We start from the raw sequence: 22113 nt of genomic DNA on the forward strand, positions 1-22113 counted from the left end.
GCTGAAGACGGATCCATGCAGATTCCATGCATGTATACTTATAAAAGTGTTTTGTAACCATCACCAACCCATAATATTATTGTACTGGCTGACCATTTGCTCAGGAATCTCTTGTTAACTTAATATGTGCCCATAACCCAACCAACCCCCAGTTAACACACACACACACACACACAAAAGGTATTTGCTAAAGCCATATGGTAAACCCCCTTGTAACTGAAATAGTATGTGCGCAATATTTTACTGTTGAGCAACTTTCCAGTTTTTCCTAGCTGAGCCATGTAGGCTCAACTAACTTTGAAAGAATGAGTAGCTGGCCAATCAGGCATCATGGTTATTTTAGTCACTGCATGCTTTTGGAGATAAAGCAGGCAGTGATTGGCACAGCTGTGAAGTCTGCCACAGAGTTTTTGGACTCACCACAGTTGATGCATCTCGACCAACCGATAAACTGAACTAGATGAACATTTAATTTCTCATATTTCAGTAAGGACTCGTAAGAGAAAGTATGGAAGCTAACAACAACGGAGTAAGTGCAGTTGTGTTTGTAAATGTAATACTTTGTAAGCAATAATATCTATCTATAAAAGTTGTTGATATACAGTGCAAAAAAAATTAGGGCACCAAATAATTATTTTTGATTAATGATTTTCATTTCTTGTGTTTCTTACTAAAGTGAAATGGTTTATGAGAGCTTTAAGAGTAATATAATAACAGAGCTGTGTTTGTTTGGTTGAACAGATGGCAGTCTGGTCAGCCATGCCTCTAGTTATTTTAAACACCATCAAGAGTTTCTATTCCCAATCACACTTCAAGATAACCTACATGCAAAATCCTGTCGTGATTGAATTTGTATAGCAATTTTAATATGGCCATACAGTTACAGACTACTTTGTGTCTTTAATTTCCTTTCCTCTGACCGTTTTGTACTATTTTTTTTGTAGACGGGAAAGAAAGCAGAGGATCAAGCCCACACTCTAAATATAAATAGGACACCAGATACGGATGCAGACCTCACAGCAAAGGATTCCCAGCCACCCTTCAAAGCCATTGTCCAAGGTATGCCATGCATTCAGCCTATCATTGTGTAGTGTAGATTGTGATTATTAATTCAATCCTTTTCAATTTAAATTAACACATGTAAAAGTTATAAAAATAAAAGATAATTCCCATAAACATACATGTATGGAAAAAATGGTAAAATACTCCAACGAAGGTTAAAATCAAGGGCAACTGGACTTGGTTGAATACTTGGTAAAATACTCATAATTAACAAAATAATCTCAATTAAAATATTGTTAACTGTGCAGAGCTTTCAGCTGCTCCTGATCGTTATTACTGTGAGATACTAGCTAGAAATACTCAGTCTAGTTATTATGTAGACCTTTGTGCTTGGAAACATTTGTTACATATTCTGTTACCAAAGGTCTAGAATAAATTGTGTGCTAAGATAGGCCTATATTAAATGTAGTTGTAAATGGGCATACATACACATTTATACTTTTCTGGTCTACCGACCACTCAACACACTTTTTACTGTACACCAAAATGAACAAACCCAAGAACAGTTTCTACCCACAGGCCATCACTCTGATGAACAGCTGACTTCTGACTCACCGTGTCAAGAACCATTCCTGTACAATAACCCAGTAACTCTGTCTCTAATCAGCCACCTGTTTACTGGTTACTACTATTATTTATTTGTCATTCTGTAATTCAGTGCTGTTCATACCATTCATATTGTATATATCATAACCACCTACCTCAAGTACATAACACCTGCACATAATACATTTATTCCAGCATCCTTTGCATGCTATGCTCCATTGCACTGCGTACATGTGTATTCATGCATGTATGTGTATATCACATCCTCCAACATGTACATAATAATAACAATAATAATGATAATGATGATAGTGTGTATATGTGTTGTGTACTGTCTGTCTGATTTTATCATTGTATGAGTAAACACATTGTGAGCAATGTACGATCCAGAGTAAAATTCCTCATATGTGTACACATTCCTGGCAAATAAAGTGGATTCTGATTATTACATTCCCCATTCACACACACATTCTGATGACTGGACTGGCGGGAGCCCAGAATCCCCACTTTACCGGTTTACCACCTGAGCCACAGCCATCCCTTATAACAGTCTCAAAACATTATTAATACATGTCCTATCTTTTCATGACTTCCTCAATATACACAATGTCATAATATGTTTTTTCCCCGAGAAGCCATATTTTCATAATACATAAATAACAACACATGCAAACCAAATTAAATAATTTCTTCAATGAGTCAGATTAAAAGACCTATAGATTGATTTTATTTATCAAGTACAATATAAATCTTGGGTCTGACTCTGCATAGTGATTCCATCTAATGTTATTCTTGTTTGATGCTTTTCTTTCCTCACACCAGGTCAGCCTGCCACTTCTGCGGAGAACGGAGAAAACAACCCTAGGGTCCAACCTGGCCCTGTAGCAGATAAGGAAAATGCTATTAAGCCAAAACTCCAGATCACCTTTAGCACATTTACTGTTAAGAATGGTGAAGATCTGAAAGTAGAGATCCCAGTGGTTGGGGACCCAGCACCAAAGATTGAATGGAGAAAAGATGGTCAGGCAGTCAAAGAGACATCGAGGCTAGAGGTTTTAAATACATCGTCATTAACAGTTCTTCATATCAGACATGCTGCCAGGGAGCACTCTGGTCAATACGCTATCATAGCAAGCAACAGTGCTGGAAAATATACAGGAGAAATCACTGTGGTTGTTCTTGAGAAGCCGGACCCACCCACCGGGCCTGTGAGGATTGATGAGGTCAGTTCTGACTATGTTACCATTTCCTGGGAGCCACCAGACTACACAGGAGGCTGTCAGCTAGACAACTACATAGTGGAGAAACGAGAAACTACAAGTACAGAATGGCAGACTGTGTCAGCAACGACAGTAAGAACCACAATCAAAGTCACCAAACTGAAGACAGGAAGTGAATACCAATTCAGAGTGTTTGCAGAAAATAGGTATGGAAAGAGTACTGCAATCACCTCTCCTATTGTAACTGCACAATATCCTTTTAGTGTGCCAATTGCTCCTGGCACTCCCTTTGCATCCACAGTGACAAAGTACAGCATGGTGGTTGAATGGGAGCCTCCAGCCAAAGACGGAGGCAGCCCTATCGTTGGCTATCACCTTGAACGCAAGGAAAAGAACAGCATTTTATGGACCAAGCTGAACAAACTTGTTATACCTGATGCCCGCTTCAAAACAAGTGGACTAGTGGAAGGCATTGAATATGAATTCCGAGTCTTTGCTGAGAATATTGCTGGACTCAGCCCATCTAGCAAGATCTCTGAATCATATGTGGCAAGAGACCCCTGTGATCCACCTGGTAAACCTGAAGCTGTTGTCATTACTAGAGAGAACATCACACTTCAGTGGGCAAAACCCAGGTTTGATGGTGGAAGCACCATTACGGGCTACGTTGTTGAAAAGAAGGAGCTCCCGGATGGCAGATGGATGAAGGCAAACTTCACCAATGTTATTGAGAATCAGTTCACAGTCACAGGTCTGACCGGAGGCCAAACTTACGAGTTTAGAGTAACTGCTAAGAATGGTGCTGGTGTTTGGAGCACACCTTCAGAAAGTGTAACCATCATCGCTCAGGATGTTATTGAAGGACCCACAGCATTCATTGATCCTAAGTACAAGAGTACTACTGTTGTTCAGGCTGGTGAGACATTCGTTATTGATGCAGATTTCTTTGGGAAGCCCCTCCCAGAAGTAACATGGCTGAAGGATGGAAAAGAAATTGACAAAGCTACCCAGAGAATGGAGGTCAAAAACACCCTCACTCACACAACTCTGACAGTCAGGGACTGTATACGAGTGGATGGGGGACACTTTGTCTTGAGCCTCAGCAACATTGGCGGAACTACATCTATCCCAGTTCATGTGAAGGTCCTGGATAGACCTGGTCCTCCAGATGGACCTCTGAAGTTGAAAGTTGTCAGTGCAGAAAAATGTAATCTTCACTGGAACCCCCCTGTAAACGATGGCGGTGCCAGTGTTTCCCACTACATCATTGAAAAAAGAGAGACCAGTCGTGTTACATGGACTGGGGTTGATCCTCAAGTTGAAGCTGTCAGTTACAAAGTGACAAAACTGGTACCAGGTAAAGAATACATATTCAGGATTGCTGCCGTGAATACATTTGGTGTTGGTGAATTTCTGGAATCAGATCCCTTCATTGCACAAAACCCTTTTACGACACCAAGTGCACCATCTACCCCTACAGTCAGCACTGTGACTGGTGACTCTATAGTGCTAACATGGGAAAGGCCTGAGACTGATGGAGGCTCAGAGATTGATGGCTACATCCTGGAGAAACGTGACAAAGAGGGTGTCAGGTGGACTAAATGCAACAAGAGAAGACTAAATGACTTGCGTTTCAGATGCACAGGTCTCGCTGAGGGACATTACTATCAGTTTAGAGTATTGGCAGAGAATGCTGCCGGTGTGGGTGCACCCAGTGAGCCAAGTGAGTACATAAAAGTATGTGAAGCTACTTACCCACCTGGTCCTCCTACCAACCCCAAAGTGACAGATTATTCCAGCAGTACTATATCTCTGACCTGGTCAAAGCCCATTTATGATGGTGGAGCAGCCATCAGTGGATTTGCAGTTGAGATGAAAGAAGCAGCAGAAGATGAATGGATCACATGCACACCGAGCACAGGTGTAGAGGACACAAACTACACTGTAAAGAGACTGAGAGAAAATGCAGAGTACAATTTTCGTATATGTGCAGTGAATGCCGCTGGAGTTGGAGAATATGTGGATCTACCTGGGTCTGTGGTAGCTGCTGAAAAACTAGAGGCACCTGAGATTGAGTTGGAGACTACCTTGAGAAAGATTGTCAGTGTTCGAGCCTGTTCCACATTACGTCTCTTTGTCACCATCAGAGGAAGGCCAGAGCCAGAGATTAAGTGGTCAAAGGAAGGTGGCACTCTCAGTGAGCGTGCTCAAATTGAAGTAACAAGCTCCTACACAGAGTTATTGATCGAGAATGTCAATAGAAATGACACAGGAAAATATGTGTTGACTGCTGAGAACTGCAGTGGCTCTAAATCAGCATTTATCAATGTCAGGGTATTGGATTCCCCCAGCGCACCAACAAACTTACAGGTAAAGGATGTAAAGAGAGACTCCGTGTCCATCTCCTGGGACGCACCTCTCATTGACGGTGGAGCAAAGATTTCACACTACATCGTAGAAAAGCGAGAGGAGGCTAGGAAGGCATTTTCAAGCATCTGTAGCAACTGTGTGAGAAACTCATACAAGATTGACAATCTCCAGGAAGGATGTTTCTATTATTTCCGTGTCCTTGCTGTGAATGATTTTGGGGCTGGACTGCCAGTAGAGACCACTGAGGCTGTTAAAGTGTCTGAAGCTCCACTGCCTCCTGGCAAAATCACTCTCAGTGATGTTACTTGCAATAATGCAAGACTCTCTTGGGAGAAGCCTGACCATGATGGAGGAAGCAAAATCACGTGTTATATTGTAGAAATGCAGATTAAGGGAGATGACACATGGACAATATGTTCAGAGAGTAAAGCACAGGAAGTGACTATTAATGGGCTGGAAAAAGGAAAGGAGTATTTCTTTAGAGTAAGTGCTTTGAATGAAAAGGGAAAAAGTGAACCAAAGTCTCTTTTCGCACCAGTTACAGTAAATGATAATAGGGCTGAGCCCATTATTAATTTGCTGTCCAACACATTCAGTGTGAGGGCAGGAAATGATTTAAAAATCGATGTTCCATTCAAGGGTGTACCACTGCCAACAGTGGCCTGGAAGAAAGATGGCAACTTGATAAAAGAGACGAGCAGGGTAAATGTACACACATCTGACACATCATCTCAGATTATTATCAAAGATGCAACCAGAATAGACTGTGGCAAGTATGAGATGACCCTGGTCAACTCAGTTGGAACGACAACTGCTGAAATCTTTGTTAATGTTTTTGAAAGACCTGGACCACCAAGTGACCTCAGTGTGGATGAAGTGAGTGCTGATTTTATGTCTTTGTCATGGCAGCCCCCACATTATACTGGCGGATGTCAAATCAGTAATTATGTTGTTGAGAAGAGAGATACAGGCAGCACAGTATGGCAGACTGTGTCAGCTACAGTGGCTAGAACATCAATCAAAATTTCCCGCCTGACACAGGGCACTGAATACCAGTTTCGTATTGCTGCAGAGAATCGCTATGGCAAGAGCCACTTTGTTGAGTCTGAGCCCGTTGTTGCCCAGTATCCCTTTAAGCCGCCTGGTCCGCCAACCAATCTCCGTGTTGTGAATGCCTCAAAGTCCGTCATGGTAGTTGCATGGAGCAAGCCAGACAATGATGGTGGCAGCCCGATTATTGGTTATCATATTGAATGCAAAGATCAAAGCAGTATTTTGTGGACAAAGTTAAACAGAAGCCCAGTGACTGAGAACCAGTTCAAAGTAACAAGTGTTGAAGAAGGTCTGATATATGAGTTTCGGGTCTCTGCTGAGAATAGGGCTGGTATAGGACCATGCAGTAAGGCATCCGAGCCTGTAGCGGCAAGAGACCAGTGCGATCCCCCACGCAACCTCACAGTCACCAATATAACCAACAGCTCAGTTTCCCTCTCATGGGACAAACCAGAATATGATGGTGGGGCTAAAATAACTGGCTACATTGTTGAGCGTAAAGAGCTGCCAGATAGTTGCTGGCTAAAGTGCAACTTCACCAACTTACAGGACACCTTCTTGGAAGTGACTGGCCTCACAGAGGGTGAGGAGTATGATTTTCGTGTGATTGCAAAAAATGCAGCTGAGCTCTTTAGTGCCTCTTCTGAAACCACAGGACCAGTTACAGTGCAGCATAACGTGGAGCCACCCAAAATTATCTTGGAAGACAAATACAGACAGGTGTTGGTTGTCAAAGCAGGAGAGCTCCTAAGAATAGATGCTGACATCTCCGGTCGCCCCAACCCTACAGTGTTTTGGTTGAAGAATGGTAGAAATATTGGCACTAAGGGAAGGGTTGAGATAACTGCAACAAAGGTGCATACCTCTCTACTTATCCGAGAAAGTGTGAGGAAAGACTCTGGACAGTATACTCTGACCCTACAAAATACAGGGGGTACTACATCTAAGGCTATCACCTGCAAGGTCCTGGACAGGCCCGGTCCACCCGCTGGACCACTGGAAGTGTCGGGATTATCAGCAGACAAATGCACCCTATCATGGGGACCCCCTCATGAGAATGGCGGTGCTGAAATCATGTACTATATTGTTGAGAAGTGTGAAACCAGCCGCGTAGCTTGGATCCTTGTGTACGGTGACATGATGGCAACTACTTGCAAAATAACCAAGCTGCTCAAAGGTAATGAATACCTTTTTAGGATAAGGGCAGTGAACAAGTATGGGGAAGGTGAGAATTTGGAAAGTGAGCCTATCAAGGCCATGGATCCCTTTAGTATCCCATCTGCTCCGATGGATGTTGAGGTCACAAGTGCAACAAGTGATGCTATGACTATCTGCTGGAAGAGACCTGTCACTGATGGCGGCAGTCGTATCAGCGGTTACATTATAGAGAAGAGGGAAAAGCAGGGTGTTCGCTGGGTTCGTGTCAATAAGAAACCAGTCTATGACCTACGTGTCAAAGCCTCCTGTCTGCACGAGGGATGCGAGTATGAATTTAGAGTTTTTGCTGAGAATGCTGCTGGGTTAAGTGAACCCAGTCTTCCATGCCCACTCACCCTGGCAGAGGATCCAAAGTTTCTACCTTGCCCTCCTGCCAAACCCACCATAATGGATTCATCCAGGTCCTCTATCACTCTGTCATGGAACAAGCCGCTGTTTGATGGTGGAGCAGCAGTCACTGGGTACAAAGTTGAATTCAGAAAGTCATCAGAAGAAGACTGGACTGTTGGTGTGTATAACACAGATAAAACTGAGTTTACAGTTACTGGACTCACTTCTGGGACAGAGTATGTGTTTATTGTGAGATCCATAAATAAGATTGGCATCAGCGAGCCCAGTCCTGAAACAGATCCTCAGGTGGCCATGGAGAGAGAGGAGGAGCCCAGGTTTAATGTTAGCACCGAGATGAGGAAGACCCTGCTTGTTAAAGATGGCAGCTCCTTCACTTTGACTGTGCCTTTCACAGGCAAACCTGTTCCTAGTGTGACATGGGATAAAGCAGATGTAGATCTGAGAGTCAGAGGACTGATCAACACCAGCAGCTCCGTCACCTCTATTACAGTGGAAGGGGCAACACGTGATGACTCTGGCAAATACACTGTGAAACTGCAAAATGTTGCTGGATCGGTCTCTTTGACACTGAAGGTGAGGGTTTTGGATTCACCTGGTCCACCAACTCATGTAGCAGTTAAAGATGTGACCAAGAACTCTGCCACTGTTTCCTGGGACATCCCAGAGAATGAGGGAGGAGCCCCTGTCAACAACTACCTTGTAGATATACGGGACATCAGCAGAAAAGGGTGGACAAGACTCACGGATAAATGTCGCCGACTGTCCTACAAGGTGTCTGACCTGGAGGAGGGAGGAATCTACTTTTTCAGAGTCACCGCCGAAAATGAGTATGGGATCGGTGTTCCATCTGAGACCAAGGAGGGAACAAAAATGACAGGTACAATCTGTTAAGAATAAACACGTTAAAAGTTGTTATATTTAGTAGGAATTAAATTACTTCTGTGATGAGATTAGTGGCCAAGTAGGATGTAAAAGAAATGTAGGGAATGGTTAGATATAAACTACAAACAAAAAGCGAGGAAATTTGTGTTTGGTAGACTATTTCTTTGTTGTAACAATGCTTGTTGGCAATAAATCTTATATCACCGGGAAGCCTGTTTATTTTCCTTTTAAATGGTGCCACATTTGTAAGGAACATGCATTTGTGGAACGAGCAGCAGAGTCGAGTATGTGGGTTGCGCTCATGAAAAATATGCCAAATCTTCTCTGACAATGCCAAACAGCTCTACCAAACACAAATCTCCTTAGCACTTAAGACTTCCTACCCGTTTCACTCATTATTCTGGGTCCTGCATTGAGAGTAATTCAGTGTTTTATATTTGTTTTTAAATTTCAGATACAACAGACTGGGAGACAAATCCAGGAGCTTAGGTCGTCTCCCTCTCAAGCGTTGAACTGATCATTTCCTGATCTTTCTGTGAAGATCCTCCTCTATTTCTCATCTTCATCCAGTGTTGTTCAGAAAAATCAGTTAGCGAATGTAAATTGATACTTTGCCTGAAGCTGCGGTTTTGTAGATTTATGATTACGTTTCTTTTCTAAATGTTTGTGTACTAGTATGCCTTATTAAAAGATTGTTTATAGAAGAAAATGCATTGATGCACTGATTTTAGTTCAGAAATAATAACTAAAAAATGGTGCTGTTTGTTGTAAATTAACAATAAAATGAAAATTATTTACAGATTATTTACAGTTATTTGAGTTTTAATTTATTATGGAAAGTTGTAAACTTCCACCACTAGATGGCATGAGACAAGATTAATGATCAGTTTAAACAAAACAAACAGCAAATATAGAAAGATATAGTTTTGTACTATAAAATGACTTCATTTGAGTATTTCCGTTTTGTATATTATATTTTATACACTACAATAGTAAGTGACATTAATACTGTGACTTTAGAGTTCTTTGCACACCACCTGGCCCTCCTGCAAATAGGGTTATATTTTACTTTTTTACAGCTTACTGCCAATTATGGGCTAAACTTAGCCTAAAACTATTAGTAAAATGGAATATATTTTGCTGGAACCTTTTTATATTGTGGTACACTGAAGTAGTTAAACGATGGGATGGTGGGCACTTTTGGTAGGCCTACTACATGTATACTGTGATTCAACGTCACCAGTTTGATTCCATCCAGGACCCTTTGCAGTTGCACAATATTCAGCCGCTTTCTCCCCTCTTGTTTCCTGTCACCTCTCAACCATTTGTTACAAAGGCAACAAATTGCCCCCACCCCCACCAAGACGGACAAGCAACGTGGAAGCAAAATGTTTACTGTGTCAAATGGTCAAAATAAATACACAGGTTTGCCCCATTTACCACCTGTTGGTTGTTGCTGTTGTTTGGTAACGATAGGAGATTGTTTGTACGTACGTCAGTATGGAAACAGTTACGTGGCTAAATACAGGAAAGGGAATCCAATTACCAGCCATCTACCGGAAGTAAGCGCTGCAAAACTCACTACTTGTCTAGTAGTTCGGTGTTTACAACAACAAAAGTACAATTTCGAGTCGATAGTTTCAAGATGGGTACTACGGCAAGTCAACTTGGGAAGGATTTGCTCTCAGAATATCAAGTAAGTGCCCAAAAGCAAAGTATCCGAAAGCAAAATGATATCGTTAACCGAGTGGCTGAAGTTGAGAACAGTATTGTTAGTTGTTACGCCCGTTATAACCACGGGCACCGTCGTGGCTATTTTAACGCTTTAATGCAAATGAAAATAGGGCCTGGTCATCAGAAGTACATTGTGATTTACTTGTGGTGTGTAGTTGTAGTTTCTCCTATAGTGACGTTAAACATAATAATGGCAATTTATAGAACTAATGTTACCGCTTGTGATCACGCGTATTAAGACAGTGAAAGCTAATGTTGCTAATCTCATTTAACAGTTAGTCAAACCATGAATGTATAATAGGAAGTCAGACTTATAAAACTAACACTAACGTGGTGAAGTTACAGTTTCATTTTAATCTAATATACTTTCTTTTACTTTTAGGAGCTGACATTCTTGACAAAACAAGAAATTCTCCTGTAAGTGATCAGCTGCGTGCCAGATTAACGTTACTATCTTTTAAAAAAAAGCATTTTAATCGATCTAGCAGCACATACTGCGATCCGTCTTTAAGCTATTTTTGTTGTTTTTTTAAGTGCTCACAAGAGATTCGCTGAACTGCTCACGAAAGATGAGAAAGGCCTTCCAAATGCCAGAGTACCGATGGAGAGGATTCTAACTCTGCCAGAGCTAAAGGTGAAAAGCTATTTTACAGTAAAACAGAGATGTGGTGTTATGTGGACTGCTCACTGGTCGGTCTCATCGTACACCTGGGATCGTCCTGTGCTTTGTGTGTTGTGGAGGGAGCGCCTCAAGTACTGATAAACTGTTCTGACCCATGTTTTTTTTAATTTTATCTTTTTTTTATCTCCCTGTTGCTTTTATGTTTTATGTAAAGCACTTTGAATTACCTTGTTGTTGACATGTGTTATACTAATAAACTTGCCTTGCCACGTACTTGCTCCTGTCTCAGTCCAACCCATTCAGGAAAAGAATCTGCCATGTGTTCTCAACATCGGAACACAAAGATGGGAGCCTCACATTTGAGGACTTTCTGGACCTCCTGAGTGCCTTCAGCGACTCTGCTACTCTGGAAATCAAATCCCACTATGCATTCCGTATATTTGGTAAATAAGATGATAGAAATCAGCTGGTTTTAATAATACATCTCATCTCAGGCTCTCAATCAGTGGATTAAGCATTTTGATGTTTTCAGACTTTGACGACGATGGGACTCTTGATGTTGTTGATCTGGAGAAGCTGGTTAACTGCCTGACCGGTGAGACAGATGACACGAGACTAACACCCGACGAAATGAGACAGCTCATCAGCAATGTGAGTTCACTGAGGCTCTGACGAACACTTGATGATGAAAACAGCTTGACCGTTCGCAGGTTGGTACACTTATGCGTCAGGGGGCTTTACATTTGTTTCCATGGCATGTTTTGTAGATTCTCGAAGAGTCGGACATTGACAAGGATGGAACTGTGAACCTCTCGGAGTTCCAGCATGTCATTTCAAGGTCGCCAGATTTTGTCAGGTGAGTGATAATCGCAGTTATCAATGATATGTACTTTAATCACCAGCATTTTGTTCACTTTAACTAATTAGTTCTGATTTCTCCACAGTTCTTTCAAGATTGTGCTGTGAAGACCTGTGGTGGGCTGTGGAAATGCATCCCCCTTTAACTCTCATATGGTGTTTAATTTTCAATTAGAACAATTTTAGGGATTTGCCTTAAATTATATTTACCTGTGGATTTTACTACATTAACTGTTTTATGTATTGTTTGTGTAATATAAAGCCTGTGATTTTTTTAAAAATTAAAAAAATATTTCCAAAAACTACTCATTTACATTTTTATACAGACAAATGAAAAAAGAAAGTAACATTTGTGTATATATGTATTGTATGTGACCTGTGATTGACTGGCGACCTGTCCAGGGTGTACCCCGCCTTTCGCCCAATGTCAGCTGGGATTGGCTCCAGCCCCCCACGACCTTGTACGAAGTCCAGCAATTTATATTTTTAAGACCGAGCTACTTCCTCCTTGACGACAGCAGCAAAAGTGTTCCATGCCCCGCACACAACATCAACCACACGCATCTGCTGCTCCCTGAAGAACTCCACAAGCTGGGGCTCATCTGAACTCATTAAAGTCTGGTGTCCAAGTTGGCCGTAGTCACCTGAAATGGTAATAGAAGGAAAGATGGAGTTCAACATATATCTGAAATGTGATCTAAGATTGCTGATTAATTAACTGGTACTGGGAACATGCTACAAAAGATGCAACAGATGAAAAATCTGTTTAGGTATCAGTTTATCTCCAAATTCAAACTTACCCCAGCCCCAAGTGTAGAGGTCACCTGTGGCTGAAATTAGAAATTATGAGATATAGGTGACATTGACTTGCCAAATAATTTGCATCAATATAGACCCACTGTCATGTGAGGTTTCTTACTCGTTACTGCAGCTGTGTGGCGGCAGCCACAGCTGACTGTGCTGATCTCACATGATGGAGTGATATCCAGCAGAGCCGGGAATGCTTGGATTGATATGAATACATCTTCATGTTTCTCTCCCTCTTGTGGCTCTTCATGGGGAGATGTGCTGGCATCTTTGCATGGTGCTCCTGTTCAATGTAGTTAATGTTGCAGTTTTTACGATTTACTACAACATAAGTAACTAAGCGACTACTATCAGCATCATACCTTGCAACATATGAAATAAGTTAAGGGGGTGGTTCTTCAGTGAACATACATTTACACCATACACTTAAAAGGTTTGTGAATATGCAAATATTTTGAGCTCACCTAGTAAGTACAATAAAGCTTGATGGAATACATTTGGAAAAACCTGACTGATGTCTCTTTTCAGATATAATGACAGTGGATCCACAGGCCTAATGGTGAAACAGTTTTTTCCCCTCATTGTTCACTTGGCAAGAATCCTTTATAGATGCTGTAGAAAATGTCCATACTGAAGCATGGAGTATGGTAACTGTCATATATGCCACACAGAAAACAAAGCAGCTTAGAGTGATGTACTGGGGTACATTAAGATCTCAGCTAATTTCAAAGTATTTGGATTGACAGATACAAAATATGAGTTTGTCCTTTTTACTGTATATGTTAAATAGGCAAACAGATTTACCTGCTTGTTGGCTACTTTGCTGCTGCAGTGCTTTCCTCAGACCTCGTGAGGGAAGTCCGAGCTGGCCACTTTCATTCCAGCCCCACACATAAAGGTCACCCCCATCTGGAGAAAAGGTCATTTGATTTCTCAAGTAGAGGGCATAACTTTTTTTCACTGCCAACACTTTGTATGCCACTTACCACTAATGCAGACAGAATGCCAACCTCCTGTAGCTACATGGCTCATGGGCATTCCCCAGAGTGCCTCCACTGCCCTGGGCTCCTCCTCAGAGGTAAGGTCTCCGTGCCCCAACTGACCATGGCTGTCGAATTAAAATGCACAAAATCTAAAGATGTGCTTGATGTTGTTATTGCTAAGATTCCCAATAAAGACATGCAACATGCGAGTATGAGGTATACCTGCCCAGTCCCCAGGTGTACACAGCTCCAGAGGCACTGAGAAGGATGGCATGCTCTGCACTCAGTGCCAGACTCTTGGCTTTCAGGTGTGGCGATAAGGAGCGGTAGAAGGGAGGTTTCGTGGCTATGTAACCCCCAGGGACCAATGGGAGATTCATAGGGGGTCCTGGGAAAGCAGCAGTAAGTTTCCTGTTCAGCCAATTATCACAACCTACTTCTAGTAGCTGCCAAAGGAGATTTGGATATACATTACCAGAGCTCTCTGTTTTTACTTCCATGCTCCATGATGCACTCTTCTCTTTCGTCTGCAGATCCCAGGACTCAATTCTGTCCGGGAAAGCGAGGGTCAGGTACAACTCACTGATGTAGGCATCTTTACAGCCACGGCTCTCTTTCACAGAAATACCACAGGACTCATTGGAGATGAGTGCCCCAAAACCAGCTAGGCACACACAGCTGTCACCTGCATTAACAGAGAGTAAGATGAATGCGGGAGTTAATACCTAAGTATTGTGATATTATACACTGTTATATTACATGTCATAAGAGTGTCCAACCAGAGCTGTTAACGCTGCTTGCTTTATCTCTGGTGCAGTTTATTTTACCATCTAAATGCAAAGATGCTCTTCGACTCCAACTTGCTCTAATTTGACCATCAGTCTTCAAGCGGCAGCCGCGTCTGTCCGCATGGCTAGCTAACGTTAGCTCTGTCGGGCTAATCACTTTGACAGCGTCGCTACACTGTCCTTTAATTAATTTCTCATGGACACATATCTGTCCAAATGCGTTGAAGCCAAACCCGAACCACCGCATTGGAAGCGCTTTAACTCAGTTTGCTGTCTCATGGAAACGCCGCTCAGCCGTTCAACGCAGTTGCCCGCAGTTACAACACGGTTAAGTTTGGTACCGTAGTTGCGCATGCGCTCCTGTCTTTCTGCAAGGACTCGACAGCGAACATAGTGAATTCTGTAAGGACGTGACAATGTCATTTGGATAAGTTTTATTTTTCTGCCAGTTCAGTCAAAAATCCACCAACCATGCAATTAAGACACTGGAAATTTAGTGGAGGGATATTAATAGTTTTGATAATAAACATTAAAAACAAAAAGCAAAGAAGGAACGTGTGAATGTAAGGTTTGCATTTTGACACATGATGCGTTTAGGGTAAAATATTACAAAGAATGAATACAGTAGTGTATAAATGTATTTTGTGGAATAATGACAAATGAAAACGGTTGGAAAATACCAAGGAATTGTAAGCTTTAGTAAAGAATGTATAGAGTAGCCTTATTTGTCTCCAAGTGGAACATACACTATTGGTACAGTATAATTAGGATAAATACAATCAGTGGGAAAGCAATGTGAAACAGCAACAAAAGCTCATTTGTCACAAAACACGTCTGAGTGTATCTGCTGGTTTTCATATAATCCCTTTCTTCATTAATTTATATTGCTTTTCACAGGTTTTGGTTAAGACACATGAGCATTTCAGTATGCGCTTTTACCATTCAAACCAAAACTGATTTTCTGCTAAAGTGAAATGATTTCACTGGTCCCACATAATACTCAAACACAGCCAGAAGGCACATCCACAAGCTGCAGTGGCGTATTCAGGGTTCAGTTCCTTTGCCCCTTTCCTTCCCATCCCTGGTCCTGATGATGTCGTACTCCACGGCCTTGTCCAGACAGTTCTGAGCTATCTTAGAAACAGCTTCCGGTGTGCCCTCTCCTCCCTTTGCCAAGACAGAAAGAATCTCCAGAACTTCACTCTCCATGAGCATCTCAGCCAGACTCTTCTCCGCCTGCATCATGTTTAGAACTATGACTACTCCACGATGACGCAGGTCGGATATTTCAGCGAGCAACAGCGCTTGTACAATCTCTAGCCAGTGGGTCGTCTGAGAAGAGAGGAAAAATTAATCTTTTTAGTATGCGACAGTGCCGAGTTGATGGATGTGTGGGGACAGCGAACTGCTTACTGTTCCAGGGATGCGGGCGCAGAGCTCTGGCTGCTCAGCGGTCAGCATGGCCAGAGTTCCCGCAGCAGCTTTTCTCAGCCTCTCGTCGTCCTCTCCGCTGTAGAGCACAAGCAGCTTCAGGCGATCGTTCCCTGTGGCCAGGTACAGCTTCTGCACCTGAGGACACACCCGATGCTTTTACTTTTCAGCATATTTGTGCCATACAACATTTATGAATGCGTGTCTTACCTCTGTGCTTAAAACCAAATTACACATGCACTCTGTGGCAGAAGCTCGGACCAGGTCATGCTCCTCAAACATATAGCCTTCAATTTTTGGGACTGCCTTCTCTTTTATGATCTTTTGTCTGTGAAACATATACACATAGAATGAACGATACATTCTGAAAGGAAGTGAAAACTTGAGACTTGATGTGCATTTTGTTTATCAGTTGAGACTTGGGATTGCCCCCAAAAGTCCTGGTAAGAATATTTACACAGCTTTTTAAATTTTTAGGATCCTGCCGGTTAGGGTTACTTAAATGAAGTGTCATAAAAATGACACATCTGTGACTACATTTATGAAATTCTTTCTTTGAGGAAAGTACGTTTGTCAGATGTACACAAGGAAAAACTAAAGAAATACTGAGGTCTGGTTTCCGTAAACAAGACTGAGTATTTTGAACATGTATTTTTATTCTTAGGAGAGACTTCCCCCTAGTGGCCAACCTGAGTCTATCACTGATGCCGGCCAGGTTGGTGAGAGCCATGAGCGCCTCGAAGTTCTGCAGGAGGGTGCATTCAAGATTCAGAAGACTGACAAGGGGACGCACCACCTCATAGATCTGACAACAAAAAGTCAGACATGGTTCAGTAGGATTTCTTTAGGGTTTTTTTGTGCCAAAGATGATTTTTACAGCGTGCTATTCTCACCCTTTCTCCTGGGAAGGCAATCACTGGATTAGATGTGATGGTTATTTTTGCCAATGCTTGTGCTGCTTTGATTTTACCGACATCTGTGTTGTCCGATGCCAGTGGGATCAAAGCCTGTGGTGGAAAACAGTTCACATAAAATCATGTAAACCTCCTAAAGCAAGGTGTTTAGATGGGTGTTCAGTGTGTAGACTAAACTTATATTTATCAGTGAGCTGTACCTTTCCTCCACCCTGTGCCACCACTGTGCCTCTGTCTTCCTGTCGTTCCACCAAAGCCAAGAACACCCTGCCGTGAGAAATGGCATTAATAGAAAGTCTATAGAGAGAACAGTGAGTGGAAATGACTTACTGCCATTTTCCTACCTGGCGATACACTCCCTACAAGCCTCAGTGAGGGCAGGACTCTCCTGTTTGACCATACACACCAACGCAGACACCACACCAGCCTCCAGCAGCTTCACTAGTCTTTTCTCGACATATGAAGGTGCATCCTGACACATAACAAGACAGGTTCATGTAAAACCGCCAATATTTAAAGTACTAAAAGGAATATTGTGTGATGTTTTCTCTATATGAAAAAAGGACAATTTAAATGGTACCTTGGGGTGCTCCTCAGGCACATGCTGTTTTGCATACTTTGCCAGCTCCACCATCTGTGGGTCTGGCTTCTCCACATCATAGCTGTTGGTGCAATTCACTAATGTGGAGCCCACAGCAAACAGCACCGTCTTATCCTCAGACTGCAGGAACAAAGAAAAACCCAGGTTGTCAAAACTATCCCAGTCAACACTATAAAAACATTTGTGTGTTTTCAAATACCAAAGAAAAATAAATATCAGAACAACCACTAAGAAGCTCTTGTGCGAGGAATCTTGACTTTATAATTGCCCTGTATTGTCTACTACTAAAAGTACTAAAACCTACAATTACAATCAGCAATCAAACCTTTGCTAGTTCAAACATAGCCAGGAGAGCCTTCTTGTCTTCTACTAAGTCCTCCTTCACATCAGCATCAAAGGTGAGGTAGGCCAGGCCTTCCACAGACCACCGGCGGGAGGTTGCAGGCAGAGACTCATTACACAGCCACCTAAAAGAGAAAGAGATACAGCTTGCTTCTTATTTCAAATCCAAGAAACCACTCATTATCTGTTGTTAATCAGGTTATATAACAGTGAGGATCAGGCACGACACATTTCTCTTAATCTATACCCAGGTTCAATATTCAACACGGGGCAAACTTACTTCCTGCACTGCTTGGCGAGCTTTAGCGTGGATCCCTCAGCAAACTGTTTCATGCTGAAATCTGTCCCCCCCGCTGATCCAAGCTTGCACAAACCCTGTGTATCAGAATCCAAAGTTAATTTATCTTTATTTAGACGTGTTCTCTTCTCCAACTGTCTGAAATAAATATACTTGCTTGGATGCAGCACTCACCACCAGGGCTCTCACACGTATCCTGTCATTCTCGCTCTTCTTATAGAGGTCCTTCAGAAGTGCCACACCGTTGGCTGTGATGAACGAGGCTCTCTTGGCCTTGCCTGCAGCATGGATAAGAGCCTCCACAGCTATCTGCTGGTGAGTGACATCTTCGGAGGCACACAGAGAGATCACTGCATCAATCATTCCTGACATCTCCAGAGTTCTGTTACCCACGTCGCTCGGTCCTTGGAGGAGTACCGATACTGTCTGGATGGCTCGCAGTTTGGCATCTAGGTCAGTTCGGCTAAAGTGTTGCCTACCCAGAAAAATGAAATGAATGAAAGAATGCCCCTTTTTTATAGCCTGTAGTAACTTTTTTTTTTTTCCATGTTCATATTTTATTGCAGTATTAAGCAGCTCAAGGGGAATTACTAACACACATTTCAGTGGTCAACTCACTGTACATATTCTTCACAAAGTTTGTTGAAGTTCTCCCTCTCTTTGTCACCATTTAAGTCATCGTAAAGTTTGTTAAGCAAGACTGAGCAGCTCATGTGGGAGTTGTCGGTAAGAGGTGGTCCTCCTGAGAGCTCAGGGACTGTTCCGGCCACCTCCAGGATTTTCTTCAGTCCTGCAGGAGTACAAGGAGTTCATTAATGTGGCTGCAGCAATGCCAGATAAAACTGGTGACAGAATGTTTGAAGCTGAGGCCATTGGCAAATTTCATTTGACATTTGGAAACAAACACTTTCTTCTCCTTCCCATGGTGGCACAACTACACAAAAAAAATTAAATGGTTTGGCATAAGTCATTTTGTATCTATCATAGCAAATGAATTCAAAAGATTTTACATTATATGCAGGTGTGTTTCATACCCTGGTCTATAACCCACAACGTGAGAGAGTTATCTGGGTTTTTTAAGGACTTGCGAGGAACTTGTTTGACCAGGAGGTTGATGGCGCTGTCTCTGCCCGGCCCCGACACATTAGATGCTGGCATCATTTCCAAGAGGTGGCGTAACATTGAGCGTAGCTCCTTAGAGGGTTCTGTGTCAAAGTCATACAGTCATTTACAGTTGAGCACATGACATAAAGGTGATGCACACACAGAAAGGCATTTGTTATAGGTCAACTTTCATGTGTAGCCAAATGCAAATACAAACATGATCAGAGCCCAGACTCACCAGGAAGTATGGCTTCATCTTTCCCTCTGATCTCTCTTTTCATGCCCTCCGTCAGAGCCTCAAACATCACCTGCAGCAGGTGGCAGGCAGCCAGAGACACAGTGGCGGCTCCTGATCCCATTACTGCACACAGCTGCTCCATTCCCAGCTCATTCACTATAGCCATAGCCTGGGAATAAAGTGGATGTCAGTAATAAAAAGCAGCAAAGCAATTGATAAGAGTTATTGGCATGGTGAATTCTGTCTCCTGGCAGACATAGCTATAGATATATAAATATCTGCTGATACACTGTGCAACAACATATTTAACAATGAATGGAGACAGAAATGTATCATAATTAAAAAGGAATAAAATACAAATAAGAGGGCCAATGGGGCTTTTTTTCTATCTTTATTTAATAATTTTAGGAGTATGACCTATGAGTACGACTCATTGATTTTTCATTCAGATTTGTAATGCTTTCCCTAAAAACCTTGCCTCGTTGCAGGCGTGTTCGCTTTAATCCTTAGAGCATCCCTTACTGGTGGTTAATGTTGAACAATCTGCTAGACTATGGCTCCGGATTCTTGATGGCGACGTTTTTCCCTCTAGCACACTGAAGAAAGGCTGCTGGAATATACTGTATATTAACTGTCCTTTTATTCCAAAAGTCATAATGGTAGCAAAGGAAGTGAAGATAATAAAACCTTGGAGGGTGTGAGTGGATGAACCTGGTTAAAGAGTAAGGGATGCTCAAAGAAGCAAAGCAAACGCATCCACAACGAGGCAGCAATCAGTTTATTGGTCAAGACTACGACTGGCATTCTATTGGGTAGTAAATTTCTTTTCAATCTAAGTGCACATAGGGGTTATTTGAGTGCAAGGGCAGGGTTTTGAGAGAAACCATTCATAAATGAGTGATGCTCTAAAATTGAAATACCACACTCTTGAATTAAGATAGGAAAAAAGCCATCACTATGGAAGCACTTCCTGTTTGTCTATGTTTTTCAAGAAAGAAAATACAAGTTTGCATGCCAGTCAAAATAGGACTTTAAAATGATACACTGGATAATGTGTGACAGTAAAAGGAATTGTCAACTTACTCTGGACTGATGCCCTGTGCACAACCCAACCAGGGTCCTCAGGGCAGAAAGGACAACATCCTCCTGCTTTGACTGAAGGAGTTTCTGAATCAGCTTTACTCCATCGTTACGGAATATCTGCTCAGCTCCTGCATCTTCTCGAGATAATACCACTAGATTCTGAGCAGCCTGAAATAGAAAAATGGACAGCATTATTTTGGTGTAATAAACTTTAGAGACAGATCAAGATAGAACAAATGAAAATAAAACGCATTATAAAAGAGTGTCTTACAGCAGTGTAGTATGTTCCTGCCTTATGAGAGACTCTTACCTTTTGTCGATCAGAGTCTTTTGCAGACGCATCTAAGAGGAGGGAGAACATTTGCTGCACACGAGCATCTGTGGAGTTTAGTTGCACCGACTACACGGTCCAGAGAAAAGAACATAATTAGTAAGAGTTTCGTCAGGGTAATATTTCGACCACAAGAAAAACCTCCATTACCCCTCTTCCACATCACCTTTTGCTGGATCTGTGCTCCCAGCTGTCTGAGCAGATCCTGGAAGGCTTTGTTTTTGGGCTCCAGCTGGGCACACCTCTGAGCATCCAGAAAGGCCTGGTCAAGCCGACCGAGTTTCTGGAAAGCCTGAGCTCTCCGAAACCTGGCTTTCACATCGCCTGGGTCAATATCAAGAGCTGAAAAGACATGACATTCAATATAACCGTGTACATACATCCACAAATCAAGTTACAGTGAAACTTTATGCAAAGTGACTTGAAATGTTGACTTAACATACTTAAGACTTCTTCCATAAAAGATAAGACAATTGGTGGGTGCATGTCTATTGGAAGTGGTTTTCAATTAAACTGTTCACCCAATGATCTATTGATCATCGTGAGTATCTCGGGCATATCTGAAAAGAGCTGCTGTTGGGGCTTTTCAAACGCAATATTTTTTGTCACCACAAAACCAAATGTCATTCAGGATCCTGGTCACAGTAAATCTTACTGCAATTGAGACTTAATTGTGTTTTGGGGTTAAGTGTCCTTTAATTCAAACAGATTAAAACGTGTATTTTTAATCAGTGATATATGAAATCTACAATATAACTGATAGCGATTTCTCCCACCTCTGGAGGCATCACCCTCTGCCTTGCTGTACTCCTCCTGTTTCAGATAACAGGCAGACCGGTTGCGGTACAGAACAGCGCTCTCTGCTTGGCTGTCACTCAGCTTTAATGCTTTGGTGTAACAACAAACAGCGCCTTGTATGTCTCCTGCCTTGAAAAATGTGTTCCCCTCCTCCTTAAGGGCTGCAGGATCCTGGGTTAAAGAGAAAAAGTAGACGACAGACATGATGCTTCGAGGAGTATGTACCTGGACGCAATCTGCTAAACTATAAGCTAAAAAGGCTATGTAGCCCCTTGCTGTTACCTTACCTTTTCTTTTTCACTCACACTCATCTTCAAGTTGCTACAGAGCATACAGCGTTACGTAGTGTGGTGAATAAGTAGTTTAATTTCACTCTGCTTGATCACTAACAACGCTAACTTCAGCCAAACATGTTACGTCTTGCAACGCTTCCGGGTGTCCAGGAGCACGTTGATGACGTTTAGATGACAGCCCCGCCC

At 42.2% G+C, this 22113-nt stretch overlaps 4 protein-coding genes across 8 annotated transcripts; 2 read left to right on the forward strand and 2 right to left on the reverse strand.

Moving 5' to 3' along the window:
* The first annotated feature begins 220 nt into the window (after positions 1-220).
* Positions 221-9501, forward strand: LOC119893103 (titin-like). Its single transcript, XM_038705035.1, has 4 exons — positions 221-529; positions 945-1059; positions 2431-8697; positions 9157-9501. Exons 1-4 carry the CDS (start codon positions 509-511, stop codon positions 9189-9191), a joined length of 6438 nt encoding a protein of 2145 aa, XP_038560963.1. The 5' UTR covers positions 221-508; the 3' UTR covers positions 9192-9501.
* A 741-nt stretch (positions 9502-10242) lies between these two features.
* On the forward strand, positions 10243-12221 carry LOC119893107 (calcium and integrin-binding protein 1-like). Its single transcript, XM_038705043.1, has 7 exons — positions 10243-10398; positions 10819-10853; positions 10971-11070; positions 11348-11501; positions 11591-11709; positions 11826-11914; positions 12003-12221. Exons 1-7 carry the CDS (start codon positions 10348-10350, stop codon positions 12022-12024), a joined length of 570 nt encoding a protein of 189 aa, XP_038560971.1. The 5' UTR covers positions 10243-10347; the 3' UTR covers positions 12025-12221.
* On the reverse strand, positions 12000-14841 carry LOC119893105 (RCC1 domain-containing protein 1-like). Of its 5 annotated transcripts, none has more exons than XM_038705039.1 (8): positions 14534-14841; positions 14182-14391; positions 13929-14094; positions 13710-13831; positions 13528-13632; positions 12836-13006; positions 12717-12746; positions 12000-12560 (listed from the first exon to the last, which is right to left on the reverse strand). In XM_038705039.1, exons 1-8 carry the CDS (start codon positions 14739-14741, stop codon positions 12403-12405), a joined length of 1170 nt encoding a protein of 389 aa, XP_038560967.1. In that variant the 5' UTR covers positions 14742-14841; the 3' UTR covers positions 12000-12402. The 5 variants fall into 5 exon arrangements, 3 of the variants coding, with proteins under 3 accessions (XP_038560967.1, XP_038560966.1, XP_038560968.1); XM_038705038.1 differs by having other exon boundaries at positions 14486-14841; XR_005442755.1 differs by lacking the exons at positions 12000-12560; positions 12717-12746 and adding an exon at positions 13219-13374 and having other exon boundaries at positions 12876-13006; positions 14486-14841.
* Positions 14842-14913: 72 nt separating this feature from the next.
* Positions 14914-22081, reverse strand: unc45a (unc-45 myosin chaperone A). The gene is made up of 19 exons (XM_038705036.1): positions 21922-22081; positions 21613-21805; positions 21003-21178; positions 20816-20905; positions 20506-20673; positions 19423-19591; positions 19115-19285; positions 18699-18870; positions 18255-18555; positions 18063-18157; positions 17766-17907; positions 17420-17560; positions 17184-17311; positions 17040-17106; positions 16819-16932; positions 16615-16730; positions 16136-16253; positions 15908-16063; positions 14914-15826 (listed from the first exon to the last, which is right to left on the reverse strand). Exons 1-19 carry the CDS (start codon positions 21964-21966, stop codon positions 15539-15541), a joined length of 2850 nt encoding a protein of 949 aa, XP_038560964.1. The 5' UTR covers positions 21967-22081; the 3' UTR covers positions 14914-15538.
* Between the last annotated feature and the right edge of the window lie 32 nt (positions 22082-22113).

This window comes from Micropterus salmoides, unplaced genomic scaffold (genome assembly GCF_014851395.1).
Source record: "Micropterus salmoides isolate LMB-PRFRI ecotype aquatic unplaced genomic scaffold, ASM1485139v1 Ms_hic_scaffold_8, whole genome shotgun sequence".
NCBI classification, from domain to species: Eukaryota; Metazoa; Chordata; class Actinopteri; order Centrarchiformes; family Centrarchidae; genus Micropterus; species Micropterus salmoides.

Excerpts from the sequence above, each read along its gene's own strand:
- LOC119893103 (XM_038705035.1), top strand. The coding sequence starts at position 509 with ATGGAAGCTAACAACAACGGA. Across the intron at positions 530-944 it reads TGGAAGCTAACAACAACGGA|ACGGGAAAGAAAGCAGAGGA; the intron begins GTAAGTGCAGTT and ends TTTTTTTTGTAG. Across the intron at positions 1,060-2,430 it reads CTTCAAAGCCATTGTCCAAG|GTCAGCCTGCCACTTCTGCG; the intron begins GTATGCCATGCA and ends TCCTCACACCAG.
- LOC119893107 (XM_038705043.1), top strand. The coding sequence starts at position 10,348 with ATGGGTACTACGGCAAGTCAACTTGGGAAGGATTTGCTCTCAGAATAT. Across the intron at positions 10,399-10,818 it reads ATTTGCTCTCAGAATATCAA|GAGCTGACATTCTTGACAAA; the intron begins GTAAGTGCCCAA and ends TTTTACTTTTAG. Across the intron at positions 11,915-12,002 it reads AGGTCGCCAGATTTTGTCAG|TTCTTTCAAGATTGTGCTGT; the intron begins GTGAGTGATAAT and ends ATTTCTCCACAG.
- LOC119893105 (XM_038705038.1), bottom strand. The coding sequence starts at position 14,741 with ATGCGGTGGTTCGGGTTTGGCTTCAACGCATTTGGACAGATATGTGTC. Across the intron at positions 14,095-14,181 it reads AGTAAAAACAGAGAGCTCTG|GACCCCCTATGAATCTCCCA; the intron begins GTAATGTATATC and ends CTGCTTTCCCAG. Across the intron at positions 13,832-13,928 it reads TACACCTGGGGACTGGGCAG|CCATGGTCAGTTGGGGCACG; the intron begins GTATACCTCATA and ends TTAATTCGACAG.
- unc45a (XM_038705036.1), bottom strand. The coding sequence starts at position 21,966 with ATGCTCTGTAGCAACTTGAAGATGAGTGTGAGTGAAAAAGAAAAG. Across the intron at positions 21,806-21,921 it reads GTGTGAGTGAAAAAGAAAAG|GATCCTGCAGCCCTTAAGGA; the intron begins GTAAGGTAACAG and ends TCTTTAACCCAG. Across the intron at positions 17,312-17,419 it reads TGCCTGAGGAGCACCCCAAG|GATGCACCTTCATATGTCGA; the intron begins GTACCATTTAAA and ends GTTATGTGTCAG.